This window comes from Anas platyrhynchos, chromosome 5, assembly GCF_047663525.1.
Source record: "Anas platyrhynchos isolate ZD024472 breed Pekin duck chromosome 5, IASCAAS_PekinDuck_T2T, whole genome shotgun sequence".
In the NCBI taxonomy this organism is placed as follows: domain Eukaryota; kingdom Metazoa; phylum Chordata; class Aves; order Anseriformes; family Anatidae; genus Anas; species Anas platyrhynchos.
Window position 1 is genome coordinate 23589866 of NC_092591.1, and position 27052 is coordinate 23616917.

At 43.9% G+C, this 27052-nt stretch overlaps 1 protein-coding gene across 13 annotated transcripts in view; it reads right to left on the reverse strand.

Annotated features, from left to right (window-relative positions):
* ESRRB (estrogen related receptor beta) overlaps window positions 1–27052 on the reverse strand; it is a 162022-nt gene that overhangs the window by 36855 nt on the left and 98115 nt on the right. For 12 of the 13 annotated variants that reach the window (XM_072038432.1, XM_005013869.6, XM_021268424.4 and 9 more), the window contains one exon: window positions 3615–4024. In XM_072038432.1, coding sequence (XP_071894533.1) covers window positions 3615–4024 — 410 coding nt within the window. Of the gene's footprint in view, window positions 1–3614; window positions 4025–25631; window positions 25704–27052 lie in introns of those variants that run through there. The other variant, XM_072038434.1, reaches the window with a different exon arrangement.

Here is a 27052-nt window from a genome sequence, read left to right on the forward strand (position 1 = left end):
TTATTTTGCTGAATTTTAAGATTTTATTTTATATTAATAGGTCATTTTAGAAAAAGCCTTAATTTTTTTCTATTTAAAAATGAAAAATAGATGAAGGGTAATCATGAATATGTTGAATAATAAAGGGCTCGTATGGTTACATAGCACTGTTATTAGTTTAATATTCAGAAAAGGCAACTACTCACCAGTTATAACGACTGATGAACAAAAGATAATGACAATATATTTGATTTATATATTATGTTCTATCTACTGAACAAACTACTTCAAGAATGAATATACTTCGATTAAGAACATGTATCCTATAAGAAATTCAGCATTTGCACTTGTCCTGAATTTGGATGAAAGGATAAGTTAGGATTTCCATGGAATAGAAATTTAAAAAGTTTTAATTCAGAAACATCCAAAACACATTACCTTTCCCGTAACAGACCTTTTCCATTTCATTTGACTAATGTGAAATTCTTGGTTTCAAATCAGACCTACCTTAAGCACCAAGAGCAGCAAACTTCAAGGCACCTGAAACTCAGGTTCTCTCCTATCTTGGCTGGACTGCACCATCCACATGCTCACAGTGGCCACAGTGTTTACAAAGGATATCTGCATCAAGGAGGTAAATGCAGACTTCCCCTAGAATCTAATAGGGACCCAAAGCACAGTTCTCACAAAGCAATACATTGATAGAAAAATAGGGCTCAAATTTTGTTGGACAGCCTAATTGACCAAAAATGCTTCAAGTCAATTTAAAGTTTCTAACCCTTCCCCAAAGCACAGCAAGTCCACCCTGGGGACAAAATGACATGTTCAGAGAGAAAGGCCTGCAGCCCAGTGGTGTGTGCTATCATCTGGTCTCAGATTTTTGCCTTTTTATCTCAAGCACTGCCAGTGCTGCAAATTGGAGATGACAAAGGTTTCCAGGCCTTGATTCTTGCCTTGGGTCACATCACACAACAGGAGAGATGTCACAGGCATGACCCCTATTAACCTGCGGGGCAGATTAGGTTGTGGTATGTGATCCCGGCTTAGTTTGGCAAAACCAACTGTTCCAATTCAGCTTGGTTTGGATACTCCCGACTTCTTTTTTTCCTCCTATCATCAATATTTTCCTGGGGGAATTCTGACTTGGTAAAAATTCTGCTCTTTGGAGGAATCTTACTGATGGAAAACTCTAACATAGCTGTAGTACTGACCTTGGAGATAACCAGCCATGTACCTGCTAGCTTTCAGCCTATCTCCCTCCCATCACTGGCCTGGCTAAGGGGGAAAGTGAGTGGGAGTTGCCAGGCTCTGCCATACTTTAACTCAAAAGAGGTCTGCAGCTTGGGTGTCTGTTCTTCTCACTGCTGTGGCAGAGGGGCTGTTGCAAGGTCCTCCTGTCTCAAGGCATGTAGGTTTTACACGTGATAATGCAGCTAAAAAAACACAATACAAACTATGTCATTTGAAAGGGGGTGAGGGAGAACGGAGCTGTTGTTTAGAGGGGAACTTAACCTGACATTCTGTCTCACGATCAGGGATATCTAAGATAAGGCTGTGGTAGTCTAATCATCCAGGAACCGTTTTATAGCACCTATTGCTAAATAAAGGCACCAAACGTAGAGCCAACAGATTAAGTACTCTTGTAATAGTAATTGGTTTTCCAGATCTCAATACTCAAGCACAGGGAAGTGGAGTGGTTGGTCCGAGATCACAAGAGCTGGATGACAAATTTAGCTACTACATCCCCAAAACACCTGAAGCTCCCTTCCTGTGCACAAATCTTTCAGTCAACACCATTCCCAAATACCAGAACCACGAGAAGACATGAAGATATGATCAGGGAATGCAGCTGTATAACACACATATCTGCAAGCACCACAGAGACATTGGGCAGCCAGGATGAAGATTTTCCCATTTCTTTAGCTAGACAGTTAACAGATCTACTGAATGTACTACAGTTGACAAATGAATACCTTTTGGAAATGTTTTTGCCTCATTGTCTTGTATGCGATGCTTAAACTCTTTCCCCTACATGCCCAGGGCTGTGCTTGAATACATCACGCGCTGCAGCACCACTCTGCGAACATTTTCTTGACTCAGCCAAACTGTGCAGCTCTATTTCCTACCCAATTTCCTCCCTACTTTTGTCCTTCTCTATTTCCTCCCAGCTCAGCCTTCAGCTCCATAGCTGCAATTGCTCCTCCTCAGCAAAGCACTCCAGGTTCTCCCACTCCTGGGAACTGAAGCATTTTGGTGTCTCCATTGCTAGCCCAAACTGATGACAGCGTGAGAGAACTCTCCACTCTCTCCTTCCCCTGTCTGTTACATGTTAACAGACAATCAATTAGGGAACCACAGGGAGAATAGGGCTGTGCTGGGGAGAGGGGGTTAGAGGGTAGCAGCCTCCCTTCCTAGGATGAAGTCAGCTGCCATATTACCAAGGCTGATACAGGCTCTAGTTACTGTTTCTCTTCAGAAGAATTCAAAAGAAAATGATGCAAACTCTTCAAAACTTCTTAGGTTTTTTTGTTTGTTTGTTTTTAATTCTCTCTCTCTAGGTTAAGCCTATCTTCTCCTCTGCTGCAGATGCTCCTGTATCACTCCTATGAGGGGTTAGTTTTTTGGTATTTTCCTCTATAATAAGTCCCTAGAGCTTTGCTTTCAGAGTACTACCCTGTTCCTGCTTTACTACCTGAACATGCCAAAGAGAAACACTGAAAATGGGTTCAAGTGCTGGAGAAGGGACAGTCTGTGATAATACCTAGAAGTACGAGTAAAAGTTCAATCACAGGAGATTCAACAATGACAAATCACAGAAACTCTGCGAGAGTAGATGCCAATGCCCTAGGGATGAACATGCCTTCCACTTGGCATAATGAAAGAGGAAAGCTCAGTGGAGCAATACAGAGTGATTATTTCCACAGCTGGATAGCAGTAAAGAAACACATCTGGAACCTATGAAATTAAGCTAGAAATAGTTGATTCTGTAGAGATCTGGGCTGAACCACACCCTGTATTGCTCTGTCCACTCCAGAGCTGAACACCCCCAGTGACGGAATGTAATCAGGCATGACTGGCCCAGTCAATGAACAAAACTAAATTGAATGTTCTCCCCACATGTGCATTTCTTTCATTTTGCAGGAGTCAAGGGAGTGCTGGTGTGGTGGGTTGAACCTGGCCAAGTACTCACACAGCTGCTCATCCACTGAATGCCTGTCTCTAGTCAACCCACCACAGCTGGGTAAACCCAATATGCTTTTGTGAATTATTCTGTCCTTTTTTTTTTTTTTTTTTTTCTTTCTCCCCCAGATAGAGAGTGTAGGAAACAGGGAGTATTCGTGTGTTTAGGCACATATGCTCCCACACAGCCTGCTCGTGTAAGTACACCCAAGCATCCCTCGATATTGGAGCTTGCCCGGATGCACTTCTACTTTTGGCTACACTGTTGTACCTGTACCTGTGTGCATCTTCGGCAAGCCTTTAGCAGTCAGGACACAGACAGATACCTCATATGTGTATTGTACAAGGAGATCAACGCACTGCAATTTGTCTACCCATACACGCACTGAGGTTTTCAAAGTCACCTAAGGAATTTCCAATCCTTAGTAAGACTAACAAAAATTGGTACACCGTACCTTGAATAGTCCTCTTGAAGAAGGCTTTGCACGCCTCACAGGAAGCCACGCCGTAGTGGTACCCCGAAGCAATGTCCCCACACACCAGGCAGAGCCGCTTGGGGATCGCATTAAGCATGTACTCGCACTTGGTGGGCGAATCCTCCATGATGGCACTGGCGCAGTCATCGTAACGCTTGCGGCAGGACCCACCGCCAATCCCCGTGCCGTTGAACATGGGCGGTGAGTCCAGGCCGTTGGGGTGGCCGCCCATCGCAATGCCGTAGCCACCGCTAGCATCGGAGGAGCCGCTCGGGCTGTGGTGGCTGATGGCGTCGATGCCAGAGGATGGGCTGGAGGGCTCGGTCTTGATGAAGGACCCGCAGCTGGAGGAGAGGTGCCGCTCCTCCGTGGCCATTCTGCCGAGCAGCCTGCAGAGAAAGAGAGCAAAGGCACTCAGTGGCCTCCTGGCTAAACGCAGCTCCTGGGCACTCCAAAGAGAGCCCTCCCTTTCCCACCTCAGTCCAACTCCAGTTGGCTCAGGCAGTTCAGCCCCACACAGGTGCTTCTCCTCAGGGATATGATCACAACTCACTATGAAACTGCTTCCCACCAACTCACACCAGGAGAAAGTCAAGGCTATTCATGTAGATCACAATTTCAGGCTCTCCACAGTTTACACTGCTGGGAAGGGGTATCAGTGCTGATGAGGCACAATCCACCCACTCCAGGTATCCCCGCAACAACAGAAAGAAATGAGCCTCTCTGTAGCAGGCCAAATTAAAGATGCTCGATTAGTTCAGGATGCCCCACCCTGGCTCTAAGCAAAGAGCTCACAAGCACACCCTGCAAGAAGGATGTGCTCAGCTTGGATTTTTATTTGTAATACAGAAGACTTCGGCTTATTTTCATGTTGGATTCATTCCTTCCCTTCATTAACATCACTAAAGGGGGAGATCAGAAACAGAAGGAAAATCATCTGATCAAAAGCTTCCTCCAGCTTAATCTTAATCTTTATTCTATCTACTAGTATAAGTCTTTTACATGGAGAAGCTTTTCTTAAACTTTCACTTCTTAGAGTCTTATGCTCCGAAGTTGCTAGCATAACTAGCAACAGCATCTTTACCAAATCTGCAAGCTCTTCTTCTTATTTATTGTAGTCATAGATAATCTTATTGCTCATACAAACGTTCAGTCTTTTTTTAGAACTCTGCTAATTTTGATGGTATCTTATGGCAATGAGTTCCAGGGGTTACTTGTGCAGTCTATGAACAAAAGGAAAAAAAACACTTTTATTGTGCATGCTGTATTTGCAGCCTTTCAGGTTCCCTTAATATCTCCCGATTTTCCTTCTCAGGAAACGTTCTCCTCATTCAGCTCTTCATTATCTACACATCTGTTCACCACGCAGAAGTTGTTGCAGACCTCTTATCTGCTTCATCATTCACCTCTGAACTTCCTCTAGTCTGGCTATTTCTGTTCAGTCCCTAAGAGTTCAATGAGGCAACTCTTCAGCAGCACAAAACTGGCACCACTCCATCACTCCTCCAGCTGAAGGTCTGGACAGTAGTCAAGACAAAGGCACGCCATCAATTACCTAGTGACGTTACCATATTTTCAATGTTATTTTCAGCCCATCTCTTATATAACTCCTTATATTGTTTGCTTTTTTTTTTTCTCTTCTTCAAATTAGAATCTAAATTGTTACTATATCTTCCACAGACTATATTAGCAAGTTACTTACTGAGGTCCTCAGATCTTTTCCTGAGTTGCTACAGTTAATTTAAAATCCATTAAGATCTATGAAAAATCAAATTAATGCCTTCTGAAATGCAACCCTCTGCAATGGTCAACAGTGCACTTCATCTACCACTGTGCTGTCCATGTACCCAGCTTTATTACAATCCTCTGGAGTTCTTCAGTCTTTCTTGAAAATTTAATGTCATCTGCAGAGTCTCATTGTTCGCCCACTTCCAAGTGGAAGTGCATCATTAATGCATGGATCAAACACCACAACACAGATCTTTGTGGGTCATTCATGTTAACCTTTATCATGCTGAAAATTGACTTCCCTTTCTTTTCTGGGTAGGGCATGCCTACTCTTCTGTCTCAGATGCTTATAAATAGATAATAGTATTAACCTGAGAGGTTAAATTTTCCCTCCAGCAAGACAATTTGTCAACAGCTTTTAAGAAAACCTAAATACGTGCTAGCAAATGATTTTCCTGATGACATGTCCAAAGAATTCTGACTGGCTGGGGATGCTTGACTTTTCTTCTTGGAAGCTCTGGTGGTTTAAAGTTACCATACCATGGTCATGTGGGTAATTTCTATTTCTATTTCAGTTTCAGCCTATTTACCTGGTACTTGTGGCAACTCCTCCTGCCAAGAGGTCAGACCCATCAGGAGATAGGACAAAACATTCAGTGATACAGCAAGGCTGGGGTGCACATGTTATATGCATCATTTCTGTGTGTCTGTGGGTATGAATGTACATACTTGATATGCAGCAGCTTCACAGTCCTGCATCCTTATGATCTCATTTGACCCAAGTATCTCTTAATTTTCCCTTCTCTCTTTCATCCTCAATGTTTGACCTCATCTCCCATCTCTGGGATCGATCAGCCAAGTCTGTTATTTAGCAAGACTGTTGACCTTGAGAGTATGGGCAGGCATCTCACGTGTCTGAGCTGCTTTGCCTGGTGTTACTTGAGAGGAATCCAGAGTTTGGTCCCACTCAGAGACGGTGTGATGAGTTGATGAATGCCCATGCCTTGCCCAGAGGGTCACACTGAACTAGGGGCCATGGAGCAGTTACAGGAATAATTGCTGCAGGTGCATTCCTCTTCAATCCTGCAGGACAGCTAGACAGAGTGCAGATCTGCTGGTGTAGTGCCAGCTGACCGTGTGAAGGAAGATGAAGCTTTGCTGGATGAGACCAGTTTTTAGCATCTCATAGCAAAGCTGAAAGCTGCTGCACTCACCAGATTCTGGAACCTCTCCCTACCTGAGGGGTGCATATGTAGTAAAAACCTGAAGATCGCCAGGCACAGAAACCTGAGGTTAGGGTTAAAGCAGAAGGTGAAACCACCATAAAACATGCTTCTGCACTGAGGAACTCCACGGTAAAAGAAGTTGAAGTTGCAATGATAAGGACAGAGAGAGGACAACACTGTGAAAAAGGCATTACAAGGAAGTGAATTACACTGTCAGACTCGGTCAGGGAAGTTCACATCCCAGCTTCTGTCTCTTAAAATGCCCAGAATTCACTGACTGGGAAGAAATGAAGAGGCAACAAACAAAATTCTGAGCTACATTACAACAGATACTGAAAACTGGGAGCAGAAGGACTTCAGAGAATTAAGGTTAAGCAGAGGTGACAGAAGTCCTCTGTGTCCATGCTTTTATCTACTCCAACTAGGGAATAACATTTCATGTTTCTCATGTTAGTCATAAATGAACCAGCCTCACCCTGGTACACTTCCTAGTCCTAGAGTTACCCTTTACAAGTACAAAGTCAAACCTGTTTAAGGAAAATAAAGCTACTACTGCCATGTCTGGTTATGGGAACATGAGGCGGGGTGAACTCTCCCATTGTTGTATGGTACAATATGTTCAGACAGCTACTCACTGTCTGAGATTCACAAGTATTTTTGGAAGTCCTGTCTCCCGTATTCCTAAGTGAAATCACTATTTGTAAGACAAGATCCCACAGTGGAGATTACCTAGGAACACCATTCCGTCAGCCCGTCATAAACCAGGGAACTATTAAAAAGTTGTTTGCAACCAGTTCTCAGGACCCTTGCCATACGTCCAGGCCTCACCATTTAAAAAAATCTTGGTTCTGGACTGATAGACATGACTACTAGCACTGTTTCGTCACCAGCAAGTTAGGGAAGGCTGGGCTTGCCTCAAACCGACTCATTGAGGTGTTTCCCTCCACTGGAGAAAAAACAGCACAAAACACGAGGCCAGTCTCCTAGGACCATCTCACTTCTCAACTCACAACCTCAGTTATGGAGGCCGGTGGTTGCAGTGACTGTCTGGTGGTCAGTCAAGGAGAGCAACACCCCCTTCATCCTTACAGCTGAGGACACTCCTGTTCCTTTCCAAGACACAGTAATATATAGCAAGCTCTGGTTAGAATTGAACAAATGCTTTAGGGACAAAAGCCCTTAGCACTAAGACAGACCAAAGATCCTAGCTAAGGTGTCTCCGCCACTCCAGAGGTTGTTTTTCTTTTCTGGCCTCTGGTACAGCTTGCATAGTTGGCTTCAGCTGGGCAGCACACACCAAATCAAGCCTCACCAGCTCTGACTTTCCTACAAGTCTCATGAAGATCCTGCGGTGATTTTTAAACAGACTCAGCGTGTACCCTGGCAAGGAAATAAGACATCTTGAACTTCAAGAGCAGCTAAACGCTTTTTGCAAAGAGTTCAAAGTGATGAACAGCCATTTTGCTCAGCTCTAGTTACCTTAATAGGAAAGTAAAAGGAGAGAGACTTGATCCAACTCTCCTCCGTGCTGGCACAGGAAACTCCGTTACTATTTCTGTGCCCATGTAACAGGCTTAGAGGTTCTAAACGTTTCGTTCTTTTCACCTTTCCTCATCATAGGTCATTCCTTCTAATCCCTTTAGCACCTTTGTGGCCCTTCTCTGGCCTTGTTCCAACCAGCCCGGGTCTCTCTTGCAGCAAGGTGCCCTGAGTCGCACACTGCAGCAATGCCACAGCGCTACGGGGAGAGAGGCTCTGGAAAGCACACAGCCAGGCAGACTCACCGACCAACTGAGCGGCGGCTTTGCCAGCCACCAGGCTCCACACCAGCTCACATTACCTGATACCCACTGTCTCACCGGGACCTCTGTGCACATAAGCTGCTTTTGCCACCTCGCTCTGCACAAGATGAAATTTGGATTCTCCTTGCTGCAAAGCAGACCCGTACAGTAGTACCACCTTTAAACCACACACTACTAACTGATGCTTGTTTTACTAAGGCTTTTTAATAATGCTTTTTTTTTTTCTTTTAGCCTAGAACTTTTTTCCACTCTGAATTGTGTCTAATATTTTCAGGTGTGTCAACTGTAAATTTGAGAACAACGTCTTTTACATTTTCCTCCAGGTCACTAATGAGTATATAAAACTGAAACACTGCCCTTTTGGATACCACCTTTGCAGAAGGATAAAGAATGTCTCTAACCCTTCTGTTTACACTCTGTCAGCTAATCCATGATTCATTTCACAGGATTTGTATCAAAACCAATTTGATCTAATTTCCCTAATAAGATCTTGAACAGCTTTGTGTCAAAAGCCCATGTACGGTCCAGAGACAGTCTATCCACTGCTTTCATTTTGCCCACTAATTATCTAATTGTATCAAGAAAGGTTATTGTCTGCTCTACTCCTGTTTGATAAACCCACTGCTGTTTATCATTCACAGCACTGTTAGCCTTTGTGTGCCTCTAACTGCCCTCCGACAAGCATGCTCTGATCTTTATGATCCTGGATGTAGGTATGAATATTTAGACCAAATCAAGATTGTGCTTTAGACATTCGCAGTGTTTATCCTTCAGCGTTATCTCCTTTGGGCAGTGATGCTGAGTTAATGTTACAAGTTTCTCCAATTCTTCTCTAGCTTTTCACCTTTTGCTACTCCTTTACAATGGCTGGAGTGCTTACAAGTTCAATGCTGTTTTGAGAACAATAGCAGTAACGAGAGAGAAAGACTACATGGACAGGACCAGAAAAGGAGAAAAATTAGTGTTTTAAGTCCAGGGAGTAAATATTCCCTCCTTTTTTATTTTTTTTTTTTTAATTTTAGTTTTTCCTTTTAAACCTGAAGGATTACAAGTTTCAGATCCATGCAGATAAGGCTAGTTTATTAACCCCCTTTGAGGTTATTTTTTTCCAGAAATAGTCATTTGTAACTGTTCACCTCATTACCCCAGTTCTAGATAAGAAAATGACAGGAATTTAGTATTATCTATGTACAAGTCTTTACCTTACTCAAAAGAAAAAAAGACACACCTCTCACACTTGCTTAGCAAGACAGCTAAAACAATACCCAGCTCTGTAATAGATGGTAACTTTCCCCCACCAAAAGGATTCTCTATCAGCTATGATATCCAGAATTCAGTAATTTAATTCCCTCTCAGGAGCTCTCAGTGCTGATGCAAAACCAAGTATCTCACCCTGCACCTTCTCCAAGCAGCCCTCCATATTCTGATCTGGAGCTAGGAGAGTTTAGAGGCATTGCTTCTGATGTTCTTTAATGGTTGGTCCTCATTACATGACCTTCGATAAGAAACTCAAGGTTATCTCGGTGCTATGCTCCAGTTACCTGGAGGAAGGTAAAAATGGGCATTAGAAGTTCTGCCATATAATCCAGTCCCTCCACCAGTATATTCTAAGAAAATCACACACCCACCAACCCAACATGCTGGATGTTTCCAGCATTAAGACTGAAATTGTCATTAGAATGAATGTTGAAGTATATCTGTACGACTAGGATGAACTTGGGGAAGGAGTGAGCAAGGGAACACTCTCTCAGACGCTCCTCAGGCAAAACCTTTTTTTCTGGGTACAATGCAAAAGAACAAGAACAATGCAAAAGGTCAGAAATGGTCTTTTTTGGTGGTTCTCATGGCTGGATCTGGATTCCAGACAGCATTAAATCTTGAACTTTTAAAGTCCTAAGATCTACCATAAAACTGAAAACCCCTGCAGGCAACATGCCTGTACAGGTTGTAACTTCCAGGGGCCTGATGGCTCTGCTTGTGGAACTGTGCGTTAGTCCTGAAGGTCACAACTGGGGAGTCCACAGGGGATTCAAGCTTTTCTTCTCTTTTTTTTTTAATTTTTAATTTTTTTTTTTTTTAAACTGAGAAGACTGCCAGTATAAATCTGCTTACTTCAGGTCCCAGCTTGTGACAAAACCACACTTTGGCCTGCACAGACATTTTTAGACCAACCACGAAAGACCAAAGACTCTTTAATCAGCAGAAACACCAATGGTTAAACAGAGATAAAAAAAAAATACCACCTCTTCTTGGTTACAGGCCTATTTTTACTATCAGTATTTGTTAGCCCAGATGACAAACTTACACTGCATGTGTAAATGAGATGTGCATATCATGCCATGGTGCCATTTGGGCAACACAGACTTTGTGTCCTCTGCAGGCCATATGAGAAAGCTTCGCAACTCACAGCTGGGTGACAAGCGATAGATCAGCTTCTCAAACACTCGCCGCAACTCCAGGAACAAGCCAAATTTTGTCAGGTGTTTGTTTTTAGATACAGGAGACAGAAATAAATAATGTTTTCCAAGTGGCAGGCTAGACGTGACAGCTGCAATAACAGCCCGTGTAATTTTGGGTCACGTACGCAAGGAGCCCGTGTCACGGAGCCGAGAGGCTCGCACCCGCCGGGCCCCGGCCTGCACCATGGACAGCTCACACGCGGCTCCCTGCTTCTGGACACCCCTGTGGTGGTGCTGGGGAGGCGAGGTTCAGCACGCCCACCCGTTCTGCTCATCCTTTCGATACGGACTTCGGATGAAATACACCTCCTCACCCTTACTGAGGGGTCCTCTCCACACAACGGGCCATGAATAATGGGATCTGCTGATGTGCCACTTCTGCACTGCGGGTAACTCAGCCGTACCCACCACAGTCCAGGCAGCTGTTTGGGGCATATGCTATCAAACAAGAACATATCCTCTTCCCAGGGCAACCTTCAGTTCTCTCTGGGGCTAGGCAAGAGCTTGGGTGCTGCACAGGTGATGGGCTTAGTTAAAATGTTGGACACCAGATCATAAACATAAATTGCCAAGTTACCAGTGCCTAGGCTTTAAAGGTTTTTATTCAAGTAACATTATTGTCCTTTGCTGTAAAGGACAAGAAAGTCAGAACCTCAAACCAACCTAAATATTTTTCTCCAGAGTGCAAATATGATTTCTATGGGGTTTGTCATGCTTGCTAGCAGAAGCTTCCTTTGGCTTGCATGGGCTACGCTGCTATTTTGTAGAGCATGGCAAGACCCAGACAGACTGTTTGCAAGGCATTTGTCCCTAATATGCCCACACAAATACCACATGCTTGTCTTTGGAACAAACACAAACCACAGCTTAGCAAAATGCTGATGAGTTTGCTCTCTAATTTGGAGTGGAAAGCATCGTGTGACTTCTACTCCACAGTATGAACACCAGCCTGGACTGTCAGGTTGCACCAAGGTCCAACCGCCAGCCTTTTATTATAAATGAGTGACACCGTCCTAATTCCAATTGCAAACTTTTCTGACACATCTGGCTTTGCTGGGCATCTAGACCTGGCTTACTTCGTAAAAACACATCACACTTGTCCTGCCTTTTACCCCTGCTCTGAAGACAGATACGGAATTTTTTTTTTTTTTATTTGCTTTATAATTTGAGGAGGTCAAGAGAACTTTTGAGTCAGGAGGCTGAAGATGCTAAAACGCAAATAGGTAAGGAAGCCAATAAAGTCCCACAGCTCCCTAGCTGCAAGAGCCTATCTAGAGATCCATCTCCAGTGCTCAGCCCTGAGGAGAAGTGCATAGTATGAGATCTACCAAAGTAGGTCATGGCATGACACCAGTACTGCCATGTAGACTGGAAGAACAGATTCCTTGCAGAGGAATGGGCAAAGGAAGCCCAAGCTGGTCTCTTCTGCAAGATAAGGAGATGTGGGACAAGTGCTCATACTCTGGCTCTTACACAAATAGTATTTGCTTGTCTAATGCCCAGGAGATATTTTATCCCTTTGACCTGTTGCATAACCAGAGCCCAGTTACGTATCGGTAGATCTGCTCTAGTCCAAGTTAGCTCACGCTGATGAAACCTGCTGCAGCAAACTGTCTGGAGGCTGCTTAATAAATAAAAAGCCTTCTCGTGGGCAGAAGACATTATGGATTTCCTGCTAGTCTTCATCCCTCTCCTCCTTCTTGTAATTTCTCTTCACCCTTAGGACAACACTCTTGTTAGTAAACGGCAAGAAGTATTACACAGATGAAGTGACAATTAATCTGGAGGTGTGACATATATTATCAGTTCATTCTCTTATTAACACATTGCCTTTTGAAAGTACCTTGCCCTCTGGTGTACTAATGGCACTCCCTCCAGAGTGAATTGCTTTAGCACTTGAGCTATTGCTTCTGGCTTATACTTTCTGTTGATACCACAGCAAAACAAGGACCAGGATTCACTTACCATTCACTCTTTATTCAAATACTACCAGCACCCTTTTTTCCCCCCATGTTGCCATTCTACATTTCATATTTCCAGGCTGTCTATACTTTCTTCCCCCAATACTTCTGCATTTGGAAGATTGATCACACCAGCTCAAAAATTTTGCTTGCTGCAGCAAAGCTGGAACTCAATCCCTGTTGAAACGCTCAGCTAGACCTTCATTTCTTCTTGAATGTCTTTCTTTACACTGTGCCTGTCTAGGGCACTTCTAATCTATATCTCTCTTAGTAGTACCTTCAGTGTCCTTCAGGCACTTGTGAATGAGACTCATGCAACAACATATTCAGTAGAGCACACTTCAAACACTTATACGTCAGAATTTTGCTTTCACCTTTTTGGCTGGGCAAGGAAATGAAAACTTCCATCACAGTCATTCATGTCACATTCATTTTTGCATCCCAGCCTCATCCTTCGTCTCATCTCACATAGACCTTTTCTTTCAGTCACTACCCTCCTAGCATTTCTGACAGAAAACTGCCATCAGTGCAAATTCCTCAGCCTGCCCCTCCTTGCATTTCAAGATACCCACTGAAGACACCTTTCCCTTCAGCCTTACCTACGATTCATGGCGAACAATAGCAGAAGAAAAAAGAAATGCACAGAACTATTGCTTAATTATTGAGAAAGGGAGGAAGGACTTAGGATCAGAGATACCCACTTATCAAGAACATCATCCCAGAAACAAATCTAAAAAAAGACTAAAGAATCAATATTTCTTCTGAATACTAGCTTACTGAAAGGGTACTGAGAGTTTATTCAGAGAAAACCTGAACTTGTGTGTTCTCCAGCCTGGAGGCGTTTAGGAATTCACTGAGTCTGAGCAGTAGTTAATTTTGTTGGAGGGTGTCTCTTTCTTACAACTCAAAACTTGTAACTGTGGCAAGACTCTACCTTTTTCTCCCATCCCTGCTAAGACAATCCAGTCAGGATAGATGAGCTTTACATAGATTCCACCTGTAGCTCCTGGAGAAATCTATAATTAAGTGGCTCATCATGAGAAACATTACTCAAAAACAGATAGGTCCTAAAAAAAAAACCTGAATGAAATTAATTCCACATAAATTACAGCATGCAAAATAACAATGAGCAATTAGTGCTTTTCAATTTGATTATTTTTTTTTTAAATCCCCAACTCACCTGGAACCATTTCTAAGATGCTACAGAAGTAAACCAAGATAATAGCATGAGAGCAAACACTGGATCTGTCATGGGCAAGGTCTCCCAAAACCACTGAAAAATGTGGAGGCTAGAGTGTGTGGAGTCATGGGTGAGGAGGGAGGCACAAGAGGAGAACTGCATGGGGGTCAAGGAGGGACAAGAGGCTCATGCTACCAACTGGGACCAAGGTGCAGTACTTGAACAAGCAAAGAAAGTGAGTATGTGAAAGAACCACAGCTAACAAACACCACAGGATTGAGAAGACTAGATGTTGGAAAGACCCAGTTTCCTTCTGCACACCTTGGACTGCTGTGACATAGAGGATTATCTTTAGCTACCTATTTAAGATATCCCCAAGGTTCAGTTTTGCTGAGTCTTTAAAACCCCACCTTTGGTAGGTATTTAGCAGATTTTCTACAACAGACTGCATATACTAAGTAGCCAGTTGTAGCTGACCCAAATTCCAGCCTTGAACCCTAATGACTTGTTCTAAATCCATTTCATTCATCCATCTTCCAGACTGTCCCCATTTCCTTTGACTGACAAAGTACCTTCAGTCCACCTGAGCCCAGCCCTACCTCAGGCTCCATGGTGTCCTGCTTTCTTACTTGCCTAAGCCAAGAGGTGAGAAGGAGATCGTGGTCAACAAAACACTCTTTAGACAGAAAACTGTGTAACAGAAGAAGCACATACTTCATTTTCCCCATCACTCTGGCTTGTCTTGCACGTTCTTTTCTCTAGAAACCAACAAGAACTCCCATTCAAAAGGAAATCTAAAGCCAAATGTCCTTAAATTCCTTACACTTTCCTTCCAAATTGGCATCACTGAAAATTTAACTGAATGTGGTTAAAAATATATAAATAAACGTGCTCCTTCCTATCATGATGAACAGCTCTTCTCATCCCAGGAAGTTTTCACTTTACCCTGTTACTATTTTCAAACACGAAAGAGAAGAAAACAAGCCTGCAAGATCTTCAACCCATTTCACTTATTTTTCCCCTGTATTTAGCATCCCTACTAACAGACAAAGAGAAGCCAAGACAGACATGGCAATGCAGACAGATGGGCAGTCGGGCACCTACAAAGATTTGCAGCTGCTTCTACACTTTCACACAGCACCTTTCTGAGACAGGCTTAAGTGTTACATAGGACAAAGGCTACCTTCAATAGGGTATCTGTGTATACCGGGTATGCATATGCACACAACCCCATTCCTCACCCTCACACATCTCTCCTTTCCTCATTATCTCAATGCACCTAAATACCATTCCAGCAGTTCACTACAGAAGCCAAACTATGACTTCATATTTCCAGACCATCACAGTGAGTGCTCAGACCTTTACAGGAAACACAATGTACTAAAGCAAAAGATTAAAAAAAAATAATAATAAAAAAAAGAAAACACGAAAAGAAACACCCCCTTCACTCACAAACCAAACCAACAAAAACTCTACTGCTTAACTGGGCTACATCATCTGCAGCCTGCACCCTGATCACGGCCCTGTGTCTACCAGAGCATGAGAGGGAGAAGACTGCACATAATTTTACGTATGCCTGCACTCTGTCATGTTTAGTGTTTAAGAACTCTCTGCTTTCTATCCAGAGAGGGTCTGCGACCCTTTGCAGACACTACGTGGAGGGGACTACCCTCTTCATGGAGGGGACCTGAAAAGAAGCAAGTTTCAGCAACCCCCAGCCCGGTGTGACCCAGCCCACCCTGCCCGCGTGTCCTCCCCACTGTGCTTGTTCCGTTTGCCCTTGGAATGCTATCACTTATTATCACGCTGACTTCTCCAGATGGGGCATTTTGGCTATTGATCTGATAAATAAACAGCCTGCTCGCTCGATCAAAATGTTATTTTGCATTTCAATTACTGTTCACTAATGCAACCTTCATCCCGCCAAGAGCGCTGCTGGCAATGACACTCGACCTGGCACAGGCGTTTGCAAGCAAATTCGGCAGCGCCTGCTCCAAGCACCTAACGGGATTACCAACCTCCATTAGATGCATAGATGGAGAGGGAGATGGACAGACAGGACTGGGCTGAAGGGGAACAGACGTGTGCAGAATAGAAGGTGTGAGCAACCTGGACAAGGGGCAGGGATAGGCAGATGCATAAATCCATTCACAACACAGTTTTGCCAAATATTTTGACGGTGGGAGGTCTCAGAAGATGAAGACATCCCCTCCAACCCCCTCCCCTGACAGCTCATAGCAGACAGAATGAGCTCACTGTGTGTGAGCCATGCAAGAGTTCAGAGCAATGGGAAATGGAAATCAATGGCTGGTGATGAGCCAGCAGTGAGCACTGCAAACCCATCGGGGCAAACAGGGTCATTCCTAAAGCAGATTCTGCAGCCTAGGACCATGGGGGTTCAGCTGGCCCCAGAGCTGGACACAGGCTGCAGTGTGTAAACCTGCAGGGAGGAAACCCTCTTAGTCCTTGAGAGTTCCTCCAGTAGAGAAGAAAATGTGACTGCCTCTGGAGAGCATGGTGGTGAAACAGGGAGAAAGGGTTATCCAGATGTGTTGGTAAGAGATGGATCTTTGGCAGGTGTTGGTCTCTATTGATTCAGCACTGTCTACATCAGGGAATACTTTGCCAAATCCCCAAATTGGTTTCACTCAAACCCCACCTACAATGGGAAAGAGCACAAATAGCAAGTCAGCGAGTAGCCACCAGCAGTGAGGTCAGGCATGACTGGTTATGAGACAGACTCTAGCCCCAAACTCTTCTGTTCATGTGATGTGCTCCACCAGATGGTCTTGCTTTCTTTGTCTCGGCCCCAGAATCCTCCTGCATGAAGCAGAATGCACCTTGGGCCCCCGTCTTTTTTCCTAAATTTCTAAATGCAACTGAACATGCATCAAAACCTGACTCAGCCATTCAGCAGTGGCTGTAAATGCTACGAAGTCCTTTTACCACCTCCTGTGTAGCATGTCTCTGGGCAGGTGCTGGACTTAGCTCCCAGGTGACAAAGCAATACAAATTATCGAGAAAATGCATTTATCTTAATTTCCAGAAATCCTTTGATAAAAATCTCCCACCAGACCTGGACTCTCTTCCATCTCATTACCAGACAGAATCCAGACTGAAACTGCCGGTCATCCATGAGTTAAAAATAAACAAACCCATATAACACCCTGACATTATATAAACAAAATGCTAAGTATACCACAATGAACGAGATCAATGTGATGCATAAAGACAGGATCTATAACTCCACACACACACACTTCATCTGCTTTGTGTGGCCAGCTCCCAGCTCACTCTGCCCTTGGCAAACTGAGCCTGTGTCCCACACCCACCTCCCTCTGCCCAGGTCTGAGCTGCAGACCTTGTTCTCCCAGATCTGGCTCTTTTTGCCCATCCTTTCTTAGAGCCCAACCTATTGGAAGCAGAGTCTCTGATACATCCCACACCTAGAACACCTCTCTCCCCAGCCACAAACACAGCCCATGGACCCATGTATATGTTATGGCTCCGAGTTGCTGGTTCTGTACTTATGCCACGGGGCAGTGAAGTATAATGTACTAAGCCCTTACAATGCAGCCAAAAAGTCTCATAGTCTAATTCTAACCTCAACACTAATCTTGTAGACTTCAGCAAGTCACTGCAGCACCCCAAGGCACTGCTTCACCAACTGAAAGGCACGGTTATGGTCCTCAGTGACCTCCCAGGAGCACTGTGAGCATTAATCAGCAGCTATGCTTAAAAGAATGGAGCGTGCAGATGAGTGTACTAAAAAGAACGATGGACAGATAAAGCCCTTGTGCTCACGTGATGGCTTCCACTCCAGATTATCAGCAGAATTTGAACATCTTTCTTCAGCACTATGGCCCGGAGCTTAGCCTATATAAGTAGTGTGAATAGTTAGTGTCTTCCTGCATGCAAGCTAGCCAGAGAGGAATAAAACACTGGTTTAACAAATGTGTCAGTGTTATACAGACCAGTCCTGACCTCCTCCCAAATCTGACTCCACTTTAAACCCAATCCCCTGTGACCCAATCTACACAATAACCTTATCTCTAACACCAGCTAATCCTATCTCCAGCTCCCTGGGTGCTGCTTCACACACCAACTGCCTCCTGACCACGCCACCATGCCACCCATTTTTCTATTCTGCTTCACGGTTAGACTTCACTAGAAGTTCTTCATCAAGAACTTATTTTCTTAAAAAATGCTTTTCCATTTCATTACAAAACTAACTCAAATTTTGAAATGTTTTGTACTGTAAGATTTCCAAAACAAGACTAAACAAAATGAGACGTTCAATTTTGCTTTGTTCCTAGCGCTGTTTAGCCTGTCACGTGCTGTCTCATGTGTTGTTTGACTGACCAAGCATGCATTGTTTCAAGAACATAATGAAACAAAATACTGGAAGTTTCCTTTAAAGTTTAACAGAATTTCCACTCTGCTTAAAATTTCAGGTTGCAGCCAGATTTGGGGTAAAACATTTGCACTCCTTACATCTTCCAGACAGCCCTCTGCCTGCACTTCACTCAGCAGGTCTCCTTTCTCAGTTTATATTTACTCAGAAACATGTATCAAAACATTTCTATGTACATTAGAACATACATTTATTACCTTATCCTCTTTAGCCAGGCAGCTTAAGGAGAGAGATACAAATAAATTCAATCTGAATCATCTGAAACATTGGAACTCTACAGAAAAGTTCTGGAATTCAAGAGTATCATGGAAGCTGTGCCATCAACTCACATAAAGTGGACATCCTGTATTCATCACCGCTTTTACATAGTAGGGATTAACCATGCGTCAAGGAGCATCACGCAGTCAAAACTCAACCCCTCTGTTTTGAAAGGCGTGTGCTGCTGGAGAAATCCAACTCTGCTTTTCCATCTGGTGCCATTTAAGCTTTACCCCTTTCCTTCCGTACCACAATGAAATCACTGCTGGCACGTAATCAGAAGCTCAGAAACCCTGGCTCCCTATCAACTTACAAAAATTGACCTGGACTTTTTATCCACTTTGCTGAGAGCTTGAATGAAACTTCTTTCTCATTCACTCATGAGAAGGAGTGCAGCTGAGCGCTTCATTTTACAACGTATTGAGGAAAATTGTTAGAAATTAGTATAAATATTCTGTTACCTGAACCCTACCCAGCATTTTGTAGTTACAGTCAAAATAAATCAGAAGGAGTCGGGACAGAATCCTATCTCTTCATTTAAAAGTCTTGATCCAACTACTACTGAAATTAAATAGGGATTTCTATTGATCTGAAAAGGAATTGGACTTCAGGATCTGAAGAGTCATTTGAATGTTGAACACTGCAGCTACTCCGTGCCCTTCACTGGACTTCAGGAGACTCGTCTCCTAATGTTAAATCACTTTCTCCAAATACACTTGTATTTCAGATGTCCCTGGGTGAGGAAAGCAAGATGAACAAATCTTTCCCAGTAGAGGGCTTTCTCAGAAAAACCCGCTCAGGTGCACAGATCGATAACCCTACCCAACGTCTGCAAATCATCGGGCACAGTGAAACCCTTCACACATCTCAGTCACCAGGTGCCATCCTCAGCAGGTAACTGGCCCGAGCACCCCCTGGAAATCACACTGCTGTCACCTGTGCCAGGCTTGTCCACCTATGCAATTCAGTCCAGAGAGGAAATTTAGCAACTACAGATTCCCTAAAAAGGTCTAGTAATGATCCAATTAATTCCTTTGACTCATGTTAAGCAAATAAATAGTACAAGCTCTAGGTCCATCTGACAATTACCCTGTTTGCAAAGAACAGGTCCCTGTTCAAGCAATTTCCTTACTTCCCACCCTACAAATAGCATTATTCTCAAAACTGGATTAATTTAAGGAATCCAAGATGCAAATCAAAATGGCTACAAGTAGAAAAAACATTCCCCATGCCATACCGATGAACTCCCCAGAGGGAGTTCCACTCCACAGGGCTGACAGCAGCTACTTAGTAGGAAAATCACTGCTCATCCCATGTATGCCTGAACCACCTATTCTGCCCTACTGGTGTACCGGATGCAGTGCTACTCACCACCTGGCATCCACAGCAAATCTGGTACAGAATAGGGATCAGCAAGGGAGCCACTGAGCCCGGACTGCAGGGCTGGGAGAGGTTGCTCCTGAACGTGCACAAAGGCAGTGCAAACACGAACGTCAATATTCGTTTTCCTATTTTTTGTACGTAATTTGGCTGAGGTGTTTAAGTATCTGACAAATCTGCAAACGCTTTAAAGTTCCTCTGTCCCTGAAGAACTGCTGGGCAGAGTTTTAGACCACACGTTGTTGAAAGAGATCTTTTTGATATGTTCCTTCCAAAAATTAAAAAGAAAACCATCAAATTTGGTACAGCAAATACCTCATCGACTACAACATGAGATCCCTCCCTACAACATGAGTCACCTCTAAGGTGACTCATGGCCTGAAACTCTGCTGGAGAGATACACAACCAGTCGGACATAGGGCAAGGTTGTAAATTTGAAGCATGCTTCCTGCAAACCTATACTCATTAGTCAGTTTGGAACACTAAAACACAGAATGAAGTTGTTTTGTCCAGCTTCAACCCTGAACAGTGGAAAACTCATCTGTTTCACAAAAGCACTGGCTTGCAAACCAGAGACATCATTCAAGCCTTGTGAACTTCCACCAATCCAAATAAATTAATTTTGGTGAAAGCTATTTAAAAAATGACATCTTGCTGTCTAGCAAGAAGGTATATTTTAAAAAGACCCTCTGCATTACAACCCCGCACTTCACATGGCACCTGGAGAAGTCATGGCTGGAGTAGCAGCAGAGAGAGAAGGGAGGTTATGGATTCTGGTGTATCCCCTCAGAGCACTGTTTATTCTAATCAATCAACTGAAAAAATAGCAGCTGAAAGTAATTATTAATAATCAAGTAAAATTGGATTATTTCTCTGCACTGCAGTGTTGTCTGGACTGAGAAGCTGGTGTAGAAATAAAGTTCATCAGAGCAAGCTACTGAAATAAAATTGCTGACCTTGGCAGTTCATCAGAGAAGGTGCAGAAAGGAACCTCAATGGAGCATATGTGGATACTATCTGCACTGCAGGAAGGCTAACAAAGATATTATTGGAAGGCAGCTGAGCCTAGACATTTGAATCATCATATAGCCAGCTGTATATTCAAATGACAGTAGTAAGACCTACTGCCAAAGCTCTCCAGTTCGGAGGTATCTGTTTTTGTGATTCCTCACTCCTGCAAGCACAACTCAGGTCCCCCTTCCAAATGCATCGTTTGAAAGGAAGGGGCTCAGGTCATCTCTGAATATGTTATGCCCTCTACGCAGCTGCGGTCTTGGTTGATTTTGTACTCAAGCAATGGAATGGAAACATTGCATTATATTGTATACACACAACGTGATGCAATACACATCAAAAATGAACACTGTACCAAACATTTTGCAATATACTCCAGTCAGGACAGTTGATGGTTGCCTAAAACAACCATAACGTGGCATTGCACAGAGAGAGTCATATTCTCAAACACAAATACCTAATTGCAACGACAAAGCATGCACTTTTACTGCAAAAACAATGGCTCAGTGAACCTCATTCACAAACTCAGACGTAGAACTGCATTAGTCAGTTGTGTCCACGTCCATGCAATTACACACATATCTTCTAAGTACTTTGCAAACTTGATTTAGGAGTCTCCACTTGAAAATTTATCTCAGATATGGTATTAATGGCCAGACTGGATATAAAAAAAAGTGAAGGTCCCTTGCGGTAGATGGAATTGTACCAATTTACAAAATTTAGGCAGCAAGCCATGGAACTCTACACCTCAAGCAAGGAGACATACTACCCAAGTATGTCTGCAAGGGGAATACGCTGCTGCTACTGAAGGAGGCAGAACTTGGAGCTTTCTGACATCTGTATGTGTAAGACCTCAGCCATAAAACTGAATTACCACAGCAAACATTTTGTGTTTAACAGCTTACTAATTACATTTTCAAATTAAATATTTACTCCTATCTTCTACAGCACCCAACAGAATCTGAGTTACTCCCTCATTAAATTTAACAATTTCTTAAATTAAAATAATCCTTTATTTAAAGGGGGCTGGGCAGAATCTGGAGAGTTTCTCTTCCCTCATAACCGTTGGATGGTGCAGAATGCTACACAATCCCCAACACATTAATGATCTTACAGAACGAGGGATCTGAGGAGTGAAGGGTAGCAGGCAGAGGATATATGCACCTACTCTGCTAAGTCTAGTGATCCCCAGGGCAGGCTTTTCCTTATCACTTGCAGTAATACGCTGCTTTCACTGTCCCCCTGCAATCTCTGCCACACTGGTGTATTTATTTCTAACACTTATTTGTTTCAGGAAGTGAGGAGGAAAGACGGGGAGATGTGGTTTAATGTTTTTCTTTGAGTCAGATCAGTCTGGAAAAGTTCTGATAGCATGGATTATTTACCAGAGCAAAAACATACCATCACTTCTGCAACATTAGTGTCTGCTTCAGGTACCAGCAGAGCAGCATTCAGGAATGGGAACAGGATAAAAAACCATGCTAGATCAACAGCACCTTGGGTTCTCACTATCGGTGTGAGAAGAAAGGATTAAACCTGCATTGAGGTTCACATCATCCTCCATGGTTTGTGTAAGACCATCAATCAATCAATCTTACTCTCTCCTCCTTTTCTTCCTGGGAACCACTGCAGGAACATCATGCCCAGGATCTTGTTTAAATCCACGACTCCTCTCTGTCAAGTCAATTCTTCCTATCCTCCCTCAAGCACCCCCACCCCCAAGACACCTCCCTCCCTCTCTCCCCGAAAAGGGGCCTTCTGAGCTCGTTTTGCTAATGTATTCTCAAACCAAATTAGGGGCCCTGACTCTCGGTGAAGTTCGTGAGTTAGTTGCCGCGATGCACTGAATTAAAGATACCATCTCGGACTCAAATCAGATTAGAGCCCACACACACACATGCAAAAGCCCACTTTCTAATCAATTTTATAAAGGGCCTTCAGCAGAGATACACTAATGGTATTGAGCTAAGATCTTTAAACTAAGTCTGCAAGAAGTCTGCGGAGATAAAATGCACACTGTATTAAAGAGAAAGCTCTTCACTGTGCCCTTCCTACTGAGAACCCAGAGCACATTGGAAAAGCACCTCAAAACACGAAACAGCCCTCCTGAGCCTGAGATGTACCCTCCCATCCTACCCTCGTCTTCCTCCTTCAAACCTTTAAGTCTTTTCTTTCACCCACCTTGTGTCAAGCTGCAGCAGAAGGTCCCTGTACAGAGGGCAGAGGAGACGGGGGAGCTACAGAGCCCTGGCATACACTAACAATTAGACGTAATGAAAATGTGTGGATCCTTTTGGGATTCCTTTTCCATGAATCTACAAGAAGCAAATAAGGTTGGTGATCAGCCGCCCAGGTTTAATGGGGCGCTCCTACTCCAATAAAGATGCTCTGCAGTCATGTGCAAGATGCTAGGCACGGCCGTGCTGCTTGGAGCATATAAGTGGGATGCCACTGCAGCCACAACCCGGCAGAGATGTGACTCTGCATATGGCAAGGGGATCCCTCTAGAGCAGGAGCTGTGCACACCCAGCATCCTAACATCCTTCTGTCTTCATGTTTCTGGGTTTAGCGGTGGAAGGTCTTGTCTGTGGCAGAACGTTTAGCTCTCTGAAGCCAACAATCTGGCTTGAACGTGGAGCCCAGAAAAGGAAGAGCAACAAGACATGAGAAAAAAAAAAGTTAGGTAAAGATTGCCCACAGACAGTGACTTTGAAGGGGAGGAAGAAGAGAGAGTTTAATAAACAAGCTGAAATTGGTGATTTAATAGCCCAGTTGTTGCTCAATCACTAACAGCCAGGAGAAGAAAAAAAAAAAAAAGCAAACTGAAGACTCTGGTTTTGCAAAGTTTTGTGTGTCAGATTAGGAAGCAATCGTCTGCTCTGTTTTAATATTTTCAGTAAAAGCACCTCAAAACATTTCACACATTACAAAGCCAAATCTCAGAACCCAACATCAGTCTTTACAGCTGTTCACTTTCTAAGATGCTGCTTCTAAGAAAAGGATGAGAGGACGTGCTTAAGTAACAGAAAGTCTGTGTCTTAACAACAGTCCCTTAAAGACAAATTCCTCTTTACCCATGAGAAAGTACATGTCTTAGATCCTCAAAAATTCTCAGATGCTCAAAATTTTCTTCGTTTCTGAAACTCTAGTCAGCAAACTGAACCGTGACATTCCACATATACAGTACAGAGCCCCCTCAAAATCTTGACAGAAATAAGCCAAACACAAAATACAGTTCTCTGACCACTGACTAACACACACACTACTCTAACAACACACTGGAATTGACCACCTGAACTTTCACAGGGCCAGGCTTGAGAAAAGCAAGCCTTCCCCATGGTTTTCAGACAGGTGACAGTTCCTAGAGCTTAGAACACCACCTGTGGCATCCTGCAGCAAAGAAAACCCCAGCTATACTTTTTAAGGGGCTGAGGCAACAATCTTCCAAGAGCTTGAGCTCTGCACACTGTTAGCACAGAAGAGAGAGGGATTTTAAGGGCCTTCTCAGATCAAAGCTGCAGCACACGGAGACCACAATTCCCAGGCTGTCATGTGCTCCTTTACCTGTTGGGCTCTGAGGAAAAGCTGGGGTTTGTATGTGCTGCTCCTCCATATTAACTGCTCGTGTGCATGCAGGACGAAATCCAAAGGCTGTGCATAACTAGTAAGTGCCCTTTTGACCATCACCCCCTCACCAGCTTCCTCTAGGCTGAGAAATCTGTCCCCTACCAGCAGCTCAGCAAAGCTTCTCAGAGCTCAGACGGGCTCTGCTTTCCCTGAGACAGCTTCAGGCCTCACACCACTCCAGAGTTTTACGATGTTCGTGTGCTGAGGATGATGCCAGTTTTCAATGCAATTAACCTTTACAGCCTAATGAAATGGCTCTATTGGCTGCGGTGGCAGCAAGGAGCCTCTTGGCTCTGGCAGGCTCCTGAGGATGGGTTATCGAGGTTGCAGAGCATCACTGCTCCACTTCTATTTGCAGGCTGCTGCTAATCAATGCCAGACCTGAAAGGAGTAGGCAATGCCAGCCCCAGCATCGTACTCCGACACCATATTGATCCCTGGGAGGAGAGGGGACTTGGGTCTGCGCCCATTGATCTGCTGTGTCACAGGCAGACTTCTTCCAGGAACGTACCCAGGCAGCAGCAGCACGCAGCTGGGAGAAAGGAGAAAATTCCTCAGATGGGAAAGCGTAAGGGTTACATCATAGGGGACACCGAGGCAGCAATCTGCCCTGTGGCTTAGGAAGAAGATGATGTGGGATGGATATTAAGGCTTCTGTGCTTGCTGTTTTATCCTCCTTAGCTGCAGTGACAGGCACATCAGTACTCCCAGGGGTGGCTGATGACTGCTGCACCCCGAGGGCTGACACTGAGTCCCTTGCCTCCTCTCTAGCTACTGAGCTTTGGGAAGCGGTGGTGGTGGGGAGGGAGGGTTGCAAGTCTGATGTTACCCAAGGAGGTGACAGATACCTTCGTCTCCCACACCAAGCCATCCTGCCAATAAAACTCACAGAGCACAAACCTGACCCATATTTGCATAAGACTTTAACCATCTCTGTTGAGACTTACCCTGCAGTGCTCAGTTGATCCCACTGCTTTAATTCCAAACCTGCCACAGATGTGCCATCACATTCAAGCACTCTAAATTCTAGAACCTACATTTCAATCTTGAAAAATTCTAAGGATGCTTTTATAATCAGTAAATTCATGGACTAAAAAACATTGGTGTCTGTCTCAGTTGTCTAGGTGGCTTCATACTCTCACACCGTATCATTTTTTTTTCTACAATGCTGAAGGCAAGAAATTTGCATTAAGAAATAAAACCATAACCTCCACATCACTTCAAAAAAAGAGGCCTCTCATCAAGTATTGCAAGACTAGAAGCTTCCTCCTTTCTCCATCTTTGTTGCTTTTCTGCTTTCAACAAAGCTTGCTTTTGCTTGCACTGTTTCTGGCATCATTATTTTCACACACCTTCCTCCTTCTTTTTTAGAAAATTAAATTTTTCAGATACTGTGTGCATCCTTCAAACACAGTCCTGGCTCAAGCTTCATACAAAACATACAGCCTCAGAAGCATCTGCACTGCTCCAGTGTAAGAAAAATGCCTCCAGGACACAGCCAGGACTTAGCTCCATGTCCTGTCACAACGAAGGTAGGTGCTGCTGGTGGTGGCAGCATCCACACAGGTGAAGGTACAACACTAATGTTGAAACCACAGTCATTCGGTGGTGAAGGAGGAGACAAGGAAGTCAAATTACAGTTGCAGCAACTGAGCTTTGCTTGGATCTGAACCGAGCTTTTCTGCTTTCCGGTTACAGAACACATTAGACAAATAGATGGTGAACACAAACTATTTGAAGACTCCCAGGACAGAGAGTTCCAACATCAGCCATCCACAGGCCTTCCTCTCAGGTACTGGTGCCAAGGAGTTTCCTTATCAGAACCTTCCTCTTACACAGCCTTTGGCCACTCGGTTCCCATATCTGAGCAGTAAAGGATGATAATGCAGAACTGCCCAGGAGATTAACCTGAATCACAGTTTTGCCCTACTTACTGACCTGGGAAGTAATTAGCTCACCATATTGCCCTTCTTCATGTTACAAGGCTCCCAAGAATAGCAGAGGCACATAGCATTCACATCGGTAGAATTCAAAAGCTCCAGCTCAGCCAATCTGAGGCAGAGCAACCCTGCAGATCAGGGGGAGGCCTGGCTGAGTCGAGCGGAGAAATGAACCTTCAAGCAGCTAAAAAAGGCACGCGATGCAGTCCTGGGAAGCCCTGGATTTCACTAAAGAGACAGAGCCAATCCAGAAAGATAGGAACGATGGGAGATGGGGTGAGAAGAAAATAACTTTCTGAAGACTCCGAAAGGCAGCAGAAAAGAAAAACAGAAAATAGGTTCTGGTAACTGTAAATCGAAGATGATCCAGATCAGCTTGCAGCGGATCTGCCTTAAAAGGAGACGGGCAACAGGTAAGCCGGAGAAGC